Genomic DNA, 19,194 nt, shown 5'->3' on the forward strand with positions numbered 1-19,194 from the left:
CAAATTTCCCACAGGATTTCTATGCACATTCAGGAACAGTGCTGTGGAACTGGCTGACCCTCAACACCAAGTGAACTAGTGACTTAGAAAACAACTTCATTTCATCATTTCCTAAAAATAAAAAAGATCAACCCTTTCAGACTCCGCCCAAGGACAAACCACAATAACTAGCAACAAATTGGAACTCATTTTTTCCTTCTGGAGTGACGCAGGCATGTCTACATAGAGAAAGAGTGAGACTGATTCACTGTTGTGAGAACTATAATAGGAAAAGAAGTTTATGGTAGGGAGTCTTACTCGGTTATAAATACTACTTATTGAGGAGAGCTTCAGGAAGGGGTGGGAAGAAAGCGTCAGGTCAAAAATGTCCTTAATATTATTCTTTTGTTTGAAATTTGGATGCTAGTACCAAAGTTCGCTTGTGAATACTTCGTTTTCGTTGGGGGTTGGGGGAGGTGGGGAGAGACCAGCGGCAGTACCCCAACACACACACACTGAGCCATGGCTCCTGCCAACATGTACCTAATACTCTCTGGAATTAGGTAGGGTGTGTCTCTCCATGCAAAGGTGAATTCCATTTAAGATACAAGAACATTTATACACACAGAAGGCATATATATGTGAAACTCTGTCTGGTTTGGATATTGTTAAGCATGATGATGGGTTTCTACAAATATCAGACACCCAGCTGATCAAAACAAAATTGAAGAAGGAGGAAATGACAACAGCACTTGCTTTTGCAATAGTATCTTCTGCTGACACAGCTTCATGAGGTGCAAGTATTTGCATGAAGAAGCTATGGCCTGTTATCCAATAGATTTAGAATTCAAAATGCCATATAAAAACAGTTATATCACATCCTTGCTGAATGGTTTCCTGATTAACACAAATTATGTATTTTGGCATGGAATCACAGAAGTTAGGTGGAGGCTTGTTTTTTCATAAAGACTTTCACATAATAAAATAACGTGTCATATAGGGTCTATACAGATCAATCAGAAACTACAGTATTGTGCATAAAAATTGGTGAGAACCTGATTTGTTGTATCAGAAATATACTAAGGAGTAATATATGCAATACTCACATCGATTTATGAAGTTGTCAACATTTTTGTTTTTTCTTAAGGCAGGGAAGTCCAAATCATAAATCATGGCATCCAAGCTATCCTACAAGAGAAATCACAAGATGTTAACAATAAACATAAAGTGCAGACTGCATACTATTCAGGCTCAACTTGCAAGGAAACAAAAAAAGCATGTTAAAACATTTTTATTTACAAACACTAATTTTGAATTTGTACAAAAAAAACAAATGTTGAATGTTTAAGCCCCGTGAAAAAATTACAAAGTAAATTCACTACATGGATACAGATTAGGAAGATCCAGAGTTAGATCCCAGACCTTTTCTGGGGCAACTGATCTCAGCCAGGGTGATACTGCAACCAGTAGTTATATCTTTGGGTTTTAGTGGGGATGGGTGGGGGGGTTTGGAGAGGAGGTTAAGACAAGGGAAAGAGTAATTAGTCACACAGTTCCTGTTCCTTCCGTACTACAGGTGCACACGTGGATGTTATATGAACACAGCACGAGACATAGACACAGCACGAGACATAACTGTTGTGATTCAATAATCTTGCTAACACATGCTCGTACATGAAGATGTGTTCTCGTGGTATAAAAAATAAAACTTGCATTTTTATAGTGTACATCAAAACGTTTCAAAGTACTTCATAATAATTATTGTAAAGTTTGATGGATTTTAATTGGCCAAACGCAGCAATCATTTTGTACACAGCAAACAGCCTTTAGGTAAATAATCCAATTAATCTGGACAATTACTATGAGAAACTGCCTTCACTTTTCGGATAGTATCATTAGATCTTTAACAATCACCTGATAGGAACTTGGTTTAATACTTAATTCAGAGAACAAGACCTCCAGCAAGTACTCAACTGGCGTGTCAGCCTGGACTCTGAGCTCTGGTCATGATGTGAAACTTGAACCCACAATTTTCTGGCAGAGAGGCGAAAGCGCTACCAAATGAGTCAAGCTGACTTGCAATTATACTCAATTTATATTCATAATAGAAGTATGAGGCACCAACTTCAGAGGAAGTGGATAAGAAGAACATTTTGGAAAAATTAATACAAATTTACAACTCTGTGCTGCTGGAGACAACTTTGGAGAAGTATTTCAGTATTTCAGACAAGTATTTATCTGTTATAAATTTGAACTTACAAAAATTTCAACACCTAGTACAAAATTCTTAATTTATTGAACTGTACAATATCATTAAAATCAAGTACTGAATAATTATTTCTTCTTTTGTTACAAGAATTGCCACACACATTATAATGTCACAACACTTAACTACCAGTTAGTTAAAATATTTTGTTCTAGATCAGTAAAGAAGAATCACACGCAGATTTTATGAACTTGTACAGCAGTCACCCCTGGAGAAAGAAACACCTAACGCATATGATACTTTTCAACCAATCTCAACATTACAAAGAAGCACATCGCATTACTTTATCTTACGTACATTGTCTCAATGAAACCATCACTGAACAGAAAGGCAACTAGAATATAAATAATGCACTTCTAAGTATAGAACACACACATTTGGTTATTTAAGTGAAATTGACCATATATAACATGTGACGAAGTTGTGACTGTATTGTGGAGTCCTAACCATAGATCCAAATATGGCAATGAAACCCCTGCAGTATCATGAAGCATAATTTGTTTCCTGATTCTAGATTCTTTGGTCCACAGCAATGATTGAAAAGTTTATTGAAGACATAGTAATTTTGTTGGGGTTGTTAATAATTAACAGTAGACAAATGAAAAGTGGAAAGCAGAACAGAAAAATAGTATCTTAGAAAAAAAGCAGAGAAAGGAGATTAATTTACGTATGTGCAGAAGAAAACACAACTATGAATATAAACACAACAACAAAATTACATTTGTAGAGCGCCTTTCACATCGGGGATACGTCCCAAAGCGCTGAACAGTCAGGTGTCGGGGCCCGAACATGGGGGAGGGGTGGTTTAGGGGTGAGGGAAGGTAGAGAGGTGGGAGGGCGACCAAAGGCGCGATCAAAGAGAAGGGTCTTGAGTCCAGCCTGGAAGGAGGCAAGGGAGGATGCGAGGCGAAGGGACCGTGGGATGGCGTTCCAGAGTGTGGGGGCAGAGAGGCTGAAAGACCGGCCACTGATTTTAAAACATTTGTAGTTTTTCATTTAAAAGTATACAGAATTGTTGCAGAAGCAATATATCATACTTCGCAAGTCCAATGCAATTTGTTTAGCGGGAAACTGGATTTGTGGATGAGAGATACTCAATGGACAGAGTGTGCCTGACATTTAAAAAGGCATTTGATAAAATCCCCACATTAAACTTCCAGACCATCATGGCATTAATACCAAGTTATAAATGTGTCTACAAATCGACTTGGCAACACAAACCAGAACAATACATGGTTGAGGTTCTATTGGGTGTGGGGATGAAGAACTCAGCATCTTAGTTGATTATCACATGAGTCTATTTAAATTTGCATCAAGCTACAGTATATGGTAAGTATAGGACAGATTGAAGGCACTCAAAGAGATCAGGACAGATTAAGTAGATTTGCTCGGGGGTGCTAATGAGTTTTAATATTGATAAACAAGTGAGAATATAAACAAACAGTGTACACTATGGATATTTATTGGCGAAAAGGAAAATGGTGAGAATGTGAATGCTGACCATTGACAAAGTATTCAGTATGATTTTTGTCAACAAATGAACTAGTTAAGAAAGAGGATGAATCTAGATGTCATTTGATAAGTTGAAACAGGTTATTCAACCTTGTATAAGTCTTCTTTGACAAGGACATATTAGGAGTATTCTGCCCAACTTTTGGATCCATACCTTCAAAGAACCACGAAGGAACTGGTGAATTTTCTCAGAATCAGGAGGATTCCAGGAATTTAGTCAAAGTAATTATGAAAAGTACACAAAAAATTAATTAAGGCTGGTAGGAGACATGACCCAGATTGTTATACTGTATAAACTTAAAGTATAGATAAGTATATCAAGCGCTTCGAGACACCGTCCGACATGATGGGTGCTATATAAATGGAATTTGTTGTTGTATATCTAAGCAGGTTATTTTAATTGCTACCAAGCTATGGGTCAGAGTTCAAGAAGAGGGGCTAACACACATACAAGACTCAATCACAAAAACTTTTTCATCAGCTACACTGAAAGCCGAAATATATCAGGTCTTTAAAAGGCTGTTTTTATATCCATGGTACGTTTACTTTACAGCATTGCTGTTAAAAGCAGGACTATCTTGGGTAGAGGTGCTGTACATAAGTGACCAGTGAAAATATTCGGAGGGTGGGGGAGGGGTCTGAGTAAACCTCAGTTAAAGTGTCAGTCCCCATTAAGACAGGTGAGTTGTTGGCTTGACTGGCAGATCCATCGGCCAGGCAAAGATGAGTCATTTCAATGAGCAGCCCGCTGGACCTGACGTGGGCAGGCTCCGGCCAGTGACATGCTGGGAGGTGGGCAAGAAGAGGCCTGAGAGTTGGGGCCACTCGGAAGACTGGCTGGGGTCCTCCTCATGTCTCAGAGCTTTCCCCTCCCATTTCCCCTTAAAGAGCTGAGCTGCAGATAGATGGGGGTCTTGCCACCCGAAACCTGTGGTGCTGTAAGAGAAACAGTATGCCATGGTCAAATTGTAATTTACCAGGCCAGAGGTTCCCCCCATTAAATATTATGATTACTATCATTTTGATAAAACAATTTTTCTAAAAGTTTTATTTGAAAGATTAGAAGATCTGATGTCGAATCCTACCTCACAAACCGTACATCTACACAAACGGCTTCTCCTCCCGCTCTCACCCGGTTACCTGCGGGGTACCCCAAGGATCCATCCTTGGCCCCCTCCTCTTTCTGATCTACATGCTCCCTCTTAGGGATGTCATATGCAGACATGGGGTACATTTCTACATGTACGTGGACGACACCCAACTCTATTTTTCCACCTCTCTTTTTGCGACCCCCAGTTCCCTGATGTCAGACCTCAGGGGCTGGATGAGCGCAAATTTCCTTCAGCTGAACGTTGACAAGACGGAAGCCATACTCTTTGGCTCTCGTCAACATCTAAAATCTCACAGCTCTCACTTCCTCCACCTACCCGACCTCCCCCTAAAACTCTCTGAACCCGTATGCAACCTAGGCGTCAAGTTCGACCCCCAATTATCCTTTCTCCCTCATATCCGGTCCCTCACCAGCACCACTTTCTTCCATCTCCGACGCATCGCCCGTCTCCACCAATACGTCCTCTCCAAAAGCTGCTGAAACCCTAGTCCATGCCTTTGTCACTCCTCGGCTGGTCTATTCTAACGCCCTCCTCGCCGGTCTCCCATCCACTACAATCCATAAAATCCAGATCATTCAAAACTCTGCCGCCTACATTCTCACCCGCACCAAACTCCTCTCCCTGATCACCCCAGTCCTTGCCAGACTGCACTGACTGCCTATCCCAGAGAGGATCGACTTCAAGATCCTCACCCTTGTATTCAAATCCCTCCACTCCTCTGCAGCCCCCTACCTCTCTGACCTCCTCTCTTCAAAACAGTACCCGTTGCCTTCGTTCCTCCGGGTCTGGCCTCCTCCTCGTCCCCCGAGTCCTCCGCTCTACCCTCGACGGTCGCGCCTTCAGCCACTACACCCCGAGGCTCTGGAATTCCCTTCCTCACTCCCTTCGCCTCGCTCCCTCTCTTCCTATTTTCAGGTCTCTGCTGAAGACCTTTCTTTTCGACCGCGCCTTTGGTCACCTTCCTCTCCATCCCCCTGGCTCGGCCCCAGAATCCGTTACTGTGAAGTGCTCTGAGACACCGTCCGGCGTGGAGGGTGCTATATAAATCCAAGTTGTTGTTGTTGACCTTCACAGGAGGCACATTGCATGATGCAGTCATACTGAGCTCAGTTTTGGAGCAGGCTGTAGAACCTGCATGTTGTGAAATGGTAATAAGTGTGGTTCTTAATTTTATCTTACAATCTTGAAAAAAAACTGGAGATTCTAGCAAAATATTGCTAGTTTATATTACTGGAAACAAAAATGTCACTGCTTTCAGAAGTTATATTATGCATAACACGAATGTTAGACAGGAAGCTAGCTCATTTCTGCTCCTAATTTCAATGCACAACATTATAACATGTGTGCCAATTTTTTTAAATGTTGTCACACACCAGCAGCTCTAGAGCTACCTTAATATATGGTCCCTTACAAAATATTAGCTGTCCACTGGAAGTTCCAAGAAATTTTAAGGGACCATTTCTGAACGAAGCCTACATGAATTTCACTTCACTCTCTACCTCTCTGACCTTTTTACATAATAAAAATAAATAATCCTTGCATTTGATATAGCACCTTATCACTTCTTCAAAATGTCTCAAAGTGCTTCACAAAATATACTGTAAAGTGAATTGACTGTATATTTTGCAGGCGAAACACGGCAGCCAAATGCGCACAGCGGTATCCCACAAACATTTGTGGATTGAAGTGACCAATTTTTTTTGAAGGAATTATTACTCCGGGAAAGAGATCCGCCAATCAACGAACAGCCAGGTTCCTACTTACTGCTAGATAAACAGAGATGCGTGAAGTAAGGAAACTTGCCCAACATTTTGCCCAGCCGGGAATCAAACCCAGAGTGCTCTAACCACTGAGCTACATCCCACTCCACTAATGATTGCCTTTGCCCAGCTGGCTCTGGCCTCCTGCAAGTCCCCCATCCCATCAGTGCCTGTATTTTCAGCCACTACGTCCCCAAACTATGGAACTTTCTGCCTCAATCACTCAACCTTGCCCCTTCCTTAACCACCTTCAAATCACACCTGAAAACCTTACGCTTCACCCCATGCCTTCGGTCTCTTCCCCCTCTCTTAGGTTTGGCATCAAGCTCCGCCACTGTTAAGCGCTCCGAGATGCTACCCCACATCAAGGGCACTATATAAATGCAAGTTGTTGTTGAAACTGCAATCAACGTGTTTATATAACTCTCGTGTAATTGGTTGGGATCATTCTACTTTATAGCCCAATTTACTTTGTGTCTCTCACAGTGCAGCACAAAATAAACAGAGCGTTAATCATTGTAGCTGACCAAAAAAGGAGTCATGTTTCTTTCAGAAGGATGCCCCCATTGGGTATGCAATTTTAGGATTTTTGGGGGGTCAGCCAAGTGTCTGACACATGCAGAAACTCAACACAATGCTTAAGAGTATCCAAACCAGGATAGTTCCACATATCTATGCCACCAACGCATGGCTATTTCTGCATGTTTGGAATGGAATGTGCTCCAGAGAGTTTTAGCTGCAAGTTGGCCAGAGGAGGCTTGGGGACTGCAATGTGTGTGTTTGGGTACTGCTGGAGTCTTACCAGCCTAAAACATACAGCTTGTCATTGAGGGCACTGTCTGGCAAGCTTCTTGTCCAGCTAGAACCACTCTACTCATTTAAGTTTTGGTTGCACGGATGACAGGAGCTAAAAGTGGGAAGAATCCCTCCTCCCAAGCCCTGCCAACAAGCCAGGCCAGCTGGTGTGTCTTCGGCAGTACCCTGGAGTAGTACTGTGGACTTCTGAGGCCACAGAGGATTGACTTGATTCTGACATTCCATTCCCAAGTACGTCACCTCAGAGTCAGCTTAGCTCCAAGGAGCCTTGTTTCTCTCCCTTCCCCCCCTCCCCCACCCCCGAGGATATTTTTGAATTTTCTGACATGTTCTAACGTATATTTAGGATCGTATTATAAAAAAAATGTAATCCATTTTAGTAAAATATACATTTTCAAAAGAATTAATATTTCTTAAACATGTATTTTTAATATTCTGGATCACACAAACACCACATACCAACATCAAGAAGTTGTCAGCCGAACATTCACACTGGCCTTACTTAGTAAATCTGTGTTAAATCAATATTCTGTTTCCAGTAGCTTTTGAGTAATGATATTTATGGTGTGGCCTTAAAATAAGATATTAATCAAGAAAAATGTATTTGGTTGGCCAACCAAAAAGCTTGGCCACCACTGCCATATATAAATACCTATGGTCATGTGACAATTTTGAATTTTATCTACAGCAACCACAAGTTTCAGAAAGCCATGTACAACAGAATACTGCTATGACAACTACCACAGTAACCAATCAAAGCATTAAACACAAAAACCTAAACCAACAAACACTACCTCCAAGCACTATTCTAACGGTTAACTATCAAATTATGCAACTCATATCCAGGCGATATTTAAAGCCACTTTCAACTGAGCAATAATCTGGTAGCAAGAATGCCAGGTTTTTTGTACTTTATTACCTTCTCAGGTATGCATTAATGTGATGTTTAAAAAACAAAACTGACAATCTCATAATGAACTTCCTATTCTTTTTCGTGTATTTTTTTCTGTTGGGTTGGTTCAGTGAAGGAACACTGCATGCAAAAAATGCCAGACATATTTGTCAATTAAATATGTCAGTTAGAACACAATCAAGTTCATTGATATTACTGTGGAACATATTAATGCAAGGTTCTTAATTCTGAATGTTTACCCATTAATCTGCAAAGAAGCTATGTATATTGCACTTGACGGAAATTAGGTTTTACAAAGAAAATTAAACTTCAACAAGAACAACATGACCTTGATTTGCTATTAGTCTATCAAGGAGACTAATAGCATGGAGGCTCTCCTGATAGAGGCCCTCCTGATTGGCTCTTGTCAGTGCCTCCTCACCTCGGGCGCTGACAGCATCACCATCCGTGGTTGCACACTCCACCTCACTGAGTCAGTCCGGAACCTTGGCGTCTAGTTTGACCCTCAACTATCCTTTCTACCCCACATCTGTGTCATGACCCGCTCTGCCTTCCCCCACCTCCGCAACATCTCCCAGCTCCGCCACTGTCTCACACCACAGGCCGCCAAAACCCTCATACAGGCTTAATTACATCAAGGCTTGACTAAGCAAACGCATTGCTTATCGGCCTCCCCAACTCCCTCCCGCCATAGGCTGCAGATCATCCAGAACGCTGCAGCCCGTGTCCTCTCCCGCACCAGGCTCCGTGACCCTACCACCCCATCCTCGCCCGACTCCATTGGCTTCCCATCACACAGAGGATATAGTTCAAGATCCTGGTCCTCACCTTCAAAGTCCTCCATGGTCTTGCTCTCCCCTATCTCTGCGACCTCCTAACCCCCTACTATCCTGCTCGCTCCCTCTGCTCAGCGGGCTCCGGCCTGCTTCACGTCCCCTGCCTCTTTCGCCCCACTATTGGCAGGGGGCCTTCTACCACTGCCTCACCCTTTGGAACTCCACCCTGCAGTCCCTCTGCCTCGCCCCCTCCCTTGCCTCTTTCAAGACCAATCTCAAAACCCTCTTCTCGTGCTTTTGATCTCCCTTCTTCCCCCGCCCTCCACCCTCCCCGATCCTGACCCCCAGCTTGGGTCCTTAAACTCTGTCTATCCAGCGCCTTCGGACGTCCTCCCGACTAGAAAGGCGCTATACAAATGTAATTTTGTTGTTGTTGTTGTAAGGAAGGACAACTATCTTTTCTATTGCAAATCAAAAATCCAACAATATTAAGACTGTCAGCAACACTTGTATTTTGAATGTGGGAGAGCACTTTTTATCACTGATTTAATAGCTCTTGAAATAGGCAGGAATGGCTGAGAAGATCAGTATGGAGGTCATAATATGAAGTAAATATCACAGTTGTCTATAAAAAGTGTCAGCCTGGCTCAGTGGTAGCAATCCTGTCTGTGTCATAAGATTGCGGGTTCAAGCCCCAAGTCGGGACTTGAAATCACATTGGTGGGGGTTACATTGTCGGAGATGCCGCCCTTTGGATAAGACTTTAAACCGAGGTCCCGTTTGTCTGTTTAGGTGGACGTTACAGATCCCATGGCACGATTTGAAAAAAGGGAGTTTCTCCCAGTGTCCTGGCTAACAATCTCCCAAATAAAATTGGTCAGCCACTTCATGGCTATTTGTGGTACACTGCTGTGCGAAATTGGCTACCATGTAATGCACACAAAATGCAGTCAATTCATATTACATTCTATCCTGTGAGGCGTTTTGAGACATCTCCACGACGTGATAAGGCGCTATATCAAATGCAAAAATTATAACATTATTATTTTGGAAATCTGTGTGCACAAAATTGCTATTTTAGTGATGAACACTTCAAGGGCAGTCTGTTTGTTCACTGCATTGACATACAAACGTATTTAATCATACATATTTGCACCCAGAACTCCTATCATTCAATTTCCAGACTCCCAAACAGGTCAGCTACCTGACAGCAACAAATAGAAAAATTAGCAACATGCCAAAAGCGGTCAGAAGAAAAAGAGAAGTTACCCACGGATACATTTTGACACAGCAAAACACTAATATTCACCATGTAGAAGTGGGAAACCAATGATTTCAACTGCGAGTTTATGATCTGAGTTACAAAGGGATGTTTTTTTCAAAATGGGGTGGGGAGGGAGATGAGAAAAATGAGATATGGTGGTTGCCTCCATTGGGCTGCTCTTATACAGCTCTTGGCTTCATTCTGAGCAAAACTGGGGAGGGGGAGCAGCAACAGTATAACTAAGTCAAGAAAGGGAAAGAACTGTACATATTCAGGGTAGTAATAATAATCAGCACTCTTACATTTGGTATAGCGCTTTACAAGTCAGGAGGATGTCCCAAAGCGCTTCATAGGATATACTGTAAAATGCAGTGAATGTGTTTTTTTATAGGTGAACACTGCAGCGAATTTGCACACAGCAGTGTCCCACAAAAACTATGAAGCGAATTCCCAATTTTATTTGGGGGATTGTTAGCCAGGACACCAGGCAAAACTCTTTGCTGAATAGTGCCATGGGATATTTAACATCTACCAGAAAAGGTAAATGGGGCCTGCTTTAACATCTTATCCGAAGGACGGCACCTCCAAAAATGCAGTTCACCATTGCGCCACATTGAAGTGTCATCTTAAGACTATACAACAACAACAACAACAAGATTTCATTTATAGAGCACCTTTCATGTCGGGAGAACGTCCCAAGGCGCTGGACAGTTGGGTCGGGACCCGAGCAGGGGGGAAATGGTCAGGGTGAGGGGAGGGAAGGGAGGGGGCGAGGAGGGGGTAGAGAATCGAGAGGGGAGCTGAAGGCACGGTCAAAGAGAAAGGTCTTGAGACCGGCCTTGAAGGAGGAAAGGGAGGAAGCAAGGTGAAGGCACTGGGGGATGGAGTTCCAGAGCCTGGGGGCTGAGAGGCTGAAGGCCCGACCACCGATGGTAGGGCGGTTGGGGCGGGGGATGTGGAGCAGACCGGAGCCAGAGGAACGGAGGGTACGGGCAGGTAGGTAGGGGGATAGTAGGTTGGAGAGGTAGGAGGGAGCAAGGCCGTGAATGGCCTTGTAGGTGAGGATGAGGATCTTGAAATCAATCCTCTGGGGATGGGGAGCCAGTGCAGGCGAGCGAGGGTGGGAGTGATGTGGTCCCGAAGCCTGGTGCGGGACAGTACACGAGCTGCAGAGTTCTGAATGACCTGCAGCTTGTGGAGGGAGGTGGCGGGAAGGCCGGCGAGGAGAGAGTTCCCATAGTCCAGCCTTGAGGTGATGAAGGCGTGGACCAGAGTTTCAGCAGCGTGAGGGGTGAGGTACTGCCATAGTCTGGCGATGTTCCGGAGGTGGTGGAAGGCGGTGCCAGTTGTGGCGCGGATATGAGGGAGAAAGGACAGCTCAGGGTGTTCCAAGTTCCAAGATCAAGCTGAAACCACAATTTTCTGACCCAGAGACAAGAGTATTATCAATTGAGTGAGGTCTGTAGTTACCTTCATCGAATAAACTTAACACTCCAGCAGCAGAAAGAATAATAATCCTTGCATTTGATATAGAACCTTATCATGTCATCGAGATGTCTCAAAGTGCTTCACAGGATATACTGCAAAGTGATATGACTGTGGGTGTTTGGTGGGCGAAAAGGGCAGTCAATTTGCGCACAGCAATATCCTACAAAGCGTCACAGTGAGCGATCAATTTTATTTCGAGAGTTGTTGGTCAACACACCAGGAGAAACTCTCTTCTATCTACCTCATCAAGGTAACATTTAATTCTTCACGTACTTTGAGCAACATGTAATGACCACCAAAAACTAAACTGGATTAATTTTCTATAAATGGGGCAATGCTTAAAAGATCATCAGAGAAAATACCTGAAAATGTGTTTCCCTTTCATTGTAAATAATATAAATCAGTATTTAAAATGATGTGTGAGTAAATTATATATTACAGAGAACATTCATGATCATCATTCAGAATACCAAAGACGTGCCATCTGCCACTATACGACTCAAGCTACTCAAACCTTTAGGAAGGCCCAGGTTAAAAAGTAGTGTTCATGTGCTCTTCAGCAAACAAACTTGCAGCCTGTATGCCTATCAGTTTATATTCTCACCTTCAAGACAGTCATAATAGCATTTTATAAAGCCACAATTTTGGGGTGTAACCCATAGTACCTTCAAAGCATTCTACAGCATGTTGACAATTTTGGATAAATTGGATTCCGTCCAACTAAACAAAAAGGATTTTCCATGCTGTAAGAAGTTATCTAACACCAAGGGATCAATTTAAAAATGAGATCCTAAATATAGAAAAATACCATTATTGCAAGAAACCTGAGCGCCTTACACATGGTAATTATGCAGAAGTTGTCATATAACCTCTGACTAGTCAGAACGGAAGTCTGGCACACCTCAAACGTGTCAGCAATTGACAGTGGAAAACAAAATGTGAAAGTACGCAGACAAGAACACCACAGCAGAAGGAGCAAGGGGTCAAAAATTCCTCCAGGAAAGAGTATCCAAAAGCACTCTCAATTTTCCTTATTTTGTCAATTTGTAAAAATGTCAGTTCTGTACCCCATGATGTACATGTTCACTTTTTTATAAAATGCTCTTTTGACTTATTGGTAAAAATAATATGGGGCATTACTGTTAACAGTGTTTATTCAGGGAAAAGATTGTATGTATGTATAATGCAATTAGGATTTAGAAAGATAGAATTAAAAAATTAAATACTGTTACAGCCAATAAATTTATTAATATTTCATTTTTAATATATTGTTAATATATGTGCAAACAATCTTGCTACACGTTATATTTATATGTGTATCCTTTAGTTTTTTGGTATTTTTGCAGTGTGCCATTTTTGGAAAATAAGTTAATAGTCAGTGAAAAAGTAAACTGTTTCTCAACTAAGTGCAACTGCATTTATCCTCAGTGCACTCTTTCTTTCCAGACACATCGTTCAAGCAGTTGCTGATGATCTCTTAGGCATGTTTTCATAATGTCTTGCCATAACTCTGGTCAACATTGCCACAGTAACATTCCATAACAGGCAATTACATGCAACCAGCTATTTGAAATATGTAGTTAAACGGGTTTACAAAATAGATGAGAAAAGCAGAGATGTAAAAGGCAGTCTTGTCTAGTACACAATTATAAAACGTTAAGTTAATAATTTATATACAAGGCCGAATGCATTTTCAACAGTACACTAAGTTGCTGATGGCCACCTATGTGTAGAATATACATATGTGATCGTATATCAAAAGAATTTAGGGTTAAATTATGCATTACATTTCACACCTAAGAAATGGTCACAGAAATTTGCAATCTGTCCCCATATGTAGATAAAAGTTATTAGCAATACAGAACAAGCCCAAGACAAGTACTGGACATTCTGCTGCATTCCAACTACCACAAAAACTTTGCAAACAAGAGTGCGGATGAGGAAAGATGTGGAAATCATTCAAAAAAAGTCACTGGAACTGATGAAAAGTACAAAGGGCTCAATTCATAACAATCTAATTTGTTTGGTCTTTTCCATACAATAGTCAAACCAATATTGCTTTTCCATTTAACAATGAAGACAGACAAATGTTAGAAATGGGCAGCAATAATAGCATTGTTGCGCTTTTGCATAACTAATTTAAATGACAAGTCCTTCAAATTCGTCTCAGTCAGTAAATAACGCATGATTAAAGGAGATCATAAATCGTTGCTTCAAGACAGAATACAAAATGAAGCCAAATAAATATCATTTATAAAACCTACACCTCACATAAAAATATAAACAATTTTGTTTCTTGAATGTTGTGACAAACAGACAAGACTTATACAAGTCAACTCCAATCCAATTTTTAAGAAAAGCAACCACCATTGTGCCTATATATATTTGGAGATCCCAGACCTATACTGGTAGGTCAGAGATCTCCAAATTATAGAATAGGCACAAGTCTTCAAGTGTAATCAAGGCTGTTTTAAAAGAACAACTTGCATGTATAAAGAACCCTTAACCCAGAATAAGATCTCAGAGCTTTATCACGCACTTTGAGGTATTATGACGTGATAAGGTGCTACATCACAAGGTTGTCCAATACGTAAGCCACGTGTGGCAAATTGGGCATCTAGATATAGTGAAATTGCATTTTTGGTTAGTGATTATGTGCCGAGTTAGCTGATCCTATACAGCAGTCAGTTCTGATGAAAAGTCATTGACCTGAAACATGAACTAATTTTCCTCTCTCCATGGATGCTGCCTGACCTCCTGTGTGTTTCTAGCGACTTCTGTGTTTATAACAGATTTCCAGCATCTGCAGTACATTTTTTTTTGTTTGTGTTTTTTCTTATACAGCAGAAGTTGACTTATTTCTGGTATGCAGAAGACAAAAAATTCTGGGGTTCCCACTTTTAATCATTATCCAATGGCCACTGCTAGAAAGTGTCTATGATGAGGTCACTTGAGGATAGGATCAAGGTCAACTATGCTGTCTCCTACAATCTAATAGCTCAAGAATTTTAAGCAGAAAGAACTTTAAGACTACATTATTTTCCTCTTATTAAAAAGGACGACACATTTTGCTCTCAACAAATGTTACAAACAGGAAGCTTTGAAGAATGCTAATTTCTCAAAGAATTACATTGAGTGATTCAAAAGATGTATTTAAATATTCAAGATAGGCAAAAGAGTGTAAGGGAATAACTTTTTTTGAAATATTAACCATTATATTAGTTCTACAGGTTATTCATGAAGGAAAAGGTACCTTAATCAGTAGTAGTTATTGAGTTAAAGCATTTGGTTAAAACAACATAAAATTCTATTAATTTATAGTTTAATGCAAACAGCCATGTTTCACATGTCAAGGTGTCCTTGGCAATTATTTTTCTACACTTTATCATTGAAATAATTAATTAAATATTCTTAGCTGGGAACTATTCAACATTATGTCAGCAGATTATTATGTAAGACACACAATAAACTAGGAAGCCCCAGCTGGTTTGGGTTATATTTTTTGGCCTAACTAATAAATTGAAGGCTAAAAATACTTTTTCAGAAATTGTTTTGTAAATGCAGTTCTGTCAGAAAGCTGCAGCAGGACAAGCATGAATTGTAGATCACATATACAATGAAATTCTGTCTGCACAGCAAATAAATTTAGATATTAGAACATTTTAAGAAACACTCTAAATTGAAAGCAAATGGTTTGTGAATCAAATTACAATGAAAATTCATTTCCCCAAGCAACTCATTTGATCAAAAATTACCTGCGTGACTTAGTATCACAAAAACATTGATTTTATTATCACAGCTGCCTACATTTTTTAAGAAACAAAACATGTTAAGAATGAATTGTGGAAAAGTACTTTAAACATAGAATCTGAATCTAAGTGCAAGTTACGTTTTGGTTTCGCTTAAAGGATGCAAATTTGGGAAATATTGGAAATTCCGGTCACCTTTGGTTCGTCAGGAGAGAAACTCAGACAGGATTAATACTATTAATTAAGTTAACTGCAAATTCAAATGCAAGGATTATTATTTTTAGCCATCAATTCATACAGGGAGATTAGTACATAACTGTATTGTACTATATGATTCGCAAATTTATTTATTGATAAATTATAGCTGAAAATGAAGTGTGTTTATTAGTGTTAGAAAATTAAGTGAAATCTATTTATAAACATTTTTAAACAAATCAATTTCTTCCCTTTTCCCAGCACTGAAATATTTCTATCTATATTCAAACGCTTCTGTAAACACCTGACTGTAACACTCCTAGAATGAAATGTCAAATAACTCCCCCTGTTCAACTATAATAAGGTGTTATTCTCGGCTAGTAACATCACAAATAACTTCCTCTCTGTGACCAGGGCTCCCTTTGCCTGCTGTACCTCTCCACTTGCCTTTGATACAGTCAGCCATGCCATCCTCCTAAACCGCTTTTCTTTCCTCATACACCTCAGTGGGACCAATCACACTCTCCTGGTTGACCTACTTGATATCAGGTTCAATTCCCAGCTGACATCCGACCCTGACCAGGACCACTTTCATCAATCTCTACCACATCATCCACCTCCGACCACACCTCACACCCAAAGCAGCTGACACCCTTATCCACGCCTTTATCCCCATTGCCAATTTTTCCAATGTCCCCCTTGCCAGTCTCTCCAGCTCCACCATTCATACATTCAGCAAGGTCAAAACTCCACTGGCCATATCCTCACTTGTACCAAATTCTGCATCCATCACCCCAGTCCTTCCCTGGTTCTTCATTGCAGAACGTATCAATTTCATGATCCTGAAATTCACTTCATGCCCTAGCACCTCCCTATCTCTCCAACCTGCTTGCATCCCCTCTTCTACCTCTTTGTTCAGTGGCAAAAGACCTTCCTCTTTGATCATGCCTACAGCCACCTGCCCTCTCTCCCTAGCTCTGCATCAAGCTCTGCCACTTTTAAGCACTCCAGGACTGTACCACACATTAAGGGCACTATGTAAATGTAAACCGCTGTCCTGACAGAATGTCTGTCTGACATCAAGTCCTGGATGAGAACTAACTTCTACAGTTGAATGTCAACATGACTCCTGATTGGCTCCTGTCAGCGCCTCCACACCTCAGGCGCTGACAGCATCACCATGCAAGGATGCACACTCTACCTCACTGAGCCAGTCCGAACCTTGGTGTCTTATTCAACCGTCAACTATCCTTTCTACCCCACATCCATGCCAAGACCTGCTCTGCCTTCCCCCACCCCTGCCACTGTCTCACACCGCAGGCTGCCGAGACCCTCCTACACGCATTCATAACATCCAGACTTGACTATGCAGGCTCCCTGCTTGTTGGCCTTCCCAACTCCTCCCTCCATAGGCTGCAGATCATCCAGAACTCTGAAGCTCGTGTCCTTTCTCGCACGAGGCTCCATGAACCTATCACCCCCATTCTCAGCCCGACCCACTGGGTTCCCATCACACAGAAGATACAGTTCAAGATCCTGGCTTTCACCGTCAAAGCCCTCCATGGCCTTGCTCCCCACTACCTCTGCGACCTCCTAACCCCCTACCAACCTGCCTGCGTCCTTCACTCAGCAGGCTCTGGCCTGCTCCACATCCCCCGCCTCGCCTGCCCCACCATTGGCGGGCAGGCCTTCAGCCACTGTGCCTCCACCCTCTGGAACTGCATCCTGCAGTCCCCTCGCCTTGCCTTCTCCCTTGCCTCCTTCAAGACCCGTCTCAAGACCTTCTGTGCCTTCAATCACCCTCCTTCCTCCCCTGCCCTCCCCGATTCCGACCCTTAGCTCAAATCCGAAATACTGATTGTCCAGCGCCTTGCGACGTCTTCCCGATGTGAAAGGCGCTATACAAATGTTCTTTCAGTTCGTATGTAAATGTTCTGAAACTCACTAAAATTAATCAGGTCATAGATTTCACTTGCAAATAAGAACAGGCCTAGAATCTGATTGGAAGTCCACTGCTAGGTCATTCTATTGCTTTTTAAAAAAATACAAACCCCCCTTTGATGTAACAATTTCCTCTCTGGTTTCCAAGTCTCTTAGCAATTGTTAGCAGATGATCTACCATAATCCTGCTTGTTTTTAAAGACAGATAGATATTGCACCATTGTTCAGACCTTAAAATTCAATGTGTATTGAACTAATTTAACATCTTATATGGACACAACAGGACATTTGGATTAACTGTGTTCCCTTTGCTCATCAATATCATGCTAGCTCAAAAACATCCACCAATAACCACTTAAACTCACCAATGAAAATATCTGATGCAGTCTCAGCATTGTCAACAAGGATAGATCCGGAACCAATTTTGCTGCTTTAAGTAGATTTTGTATCTAATATGCCAACATGTGTTTACTATGTACAGAACCTTATTATCTGCAGATCATTTTTCTCATTTGTAATGCTTATTTTGGGACCTATTCTGAGAACTAAAAACAATTTTCCTTGAACCAAGAAGATTACACATCATATGCCCCGTCACTGATCCCATGTTATTCAGATAGGCAGCGCCCAGATAAATACATCTTACAAATTCCTGAAACACATTCTCGATTTATGACTCTTTAATACTCACTAGCTTGCTACCAACATCGCAAAGAAAACTAATGGCAATTGATTGATTACGTGTAATGCTACCACTTAACGTGCATTTTGTAAATGTGCAATACTTTAGTCTTTTGAGGTGATACAAATTCTGCCAGGAATCAACAATGTCTCAATGTTTCTTACAATGATTAAAGACACCTTTATTTGAGAATTAATTTATTTTGTATTTTGTCACCTCTGCCAGGGATTATTTTATACCCAGCCAAGAACCCAGCCAGATGACTTGGGCCCAAGCACCATTCATTGGAATTCCATGCAGCAGATTGTGAATGACCAAGACTTCAATTTTTCCATCAATCTTAGCCTTTGAGGAAAGGAGTACACTGGAAGTCAGAAACTCACTCACTTACTGGGTTCAAAAAAGCAGCATTCAATAGCAGCATAGTTCCCTATTTTGGGATTTCCCATCTCCACATATTTCTATTTCATTCCCTCCAGTTGTTTCTTCCTTATTTGCTTGAACACAATAATTTTTGTTTGGTTGTTAGGTCAAGCTACAGTGGTTAGAGTCCCTCTTCCAGTAGAGAATGACTAACTGTTATCACGAATTAATCTCAAAAACAATTTAGCGTCACTGATTTACAGCTATACTCAATTATAAAACTATAATCTGCACAATACTGAATGATAAAAGCCATACAAATAGCTCTAATATGTTCTATAAGTTCAGGATCATGCGCTTTCAAGGTTCAATAAACAC

The 19,194-nt window shown here is 41.2% G+C and overlaps 1 protein-coding gene across 1 annotated transcript in view; it reads right to left on the reverse strand.

The window, feature by feature from the left end:
* Positions 1–19,194, reverse strand: part of rock1 (Rho-associated, coiled-coil containing protein kinase 1) — an 80,316-nt gene that overhangs the window by 39,299 nt on the left and 21,823 nt on the right. The window contains exon 2 of the mRNA XM_007900924.2: positions 1,086–1,167. Within this exon, the coding sequence (XP_007899115.1) occupies positions 1,086–1,167 (82 nt within the window). The remainder of the gene's footprint in view (positions 1–1,085; positions 1,168–19,194) is intronic.

This window comes from Callorhinchus milii, unplaced genomic scaffold (genome assembly GCF_018977255.1).
Source record: "Callorhinchus milii isolate IMCB2004 unplaced genomic scaffold, IMCB_Cmil_1.0 Scaffold2, whole genome shotgun sequence".
Taxonomy (NCBI): domain Eukaryota; kingdom Metazoa; phylum Chordata; class Chondrichthyes; order Chimaeriformes; family Callorhinchidae; genus Callorhinchus; species Callorhinchus milii.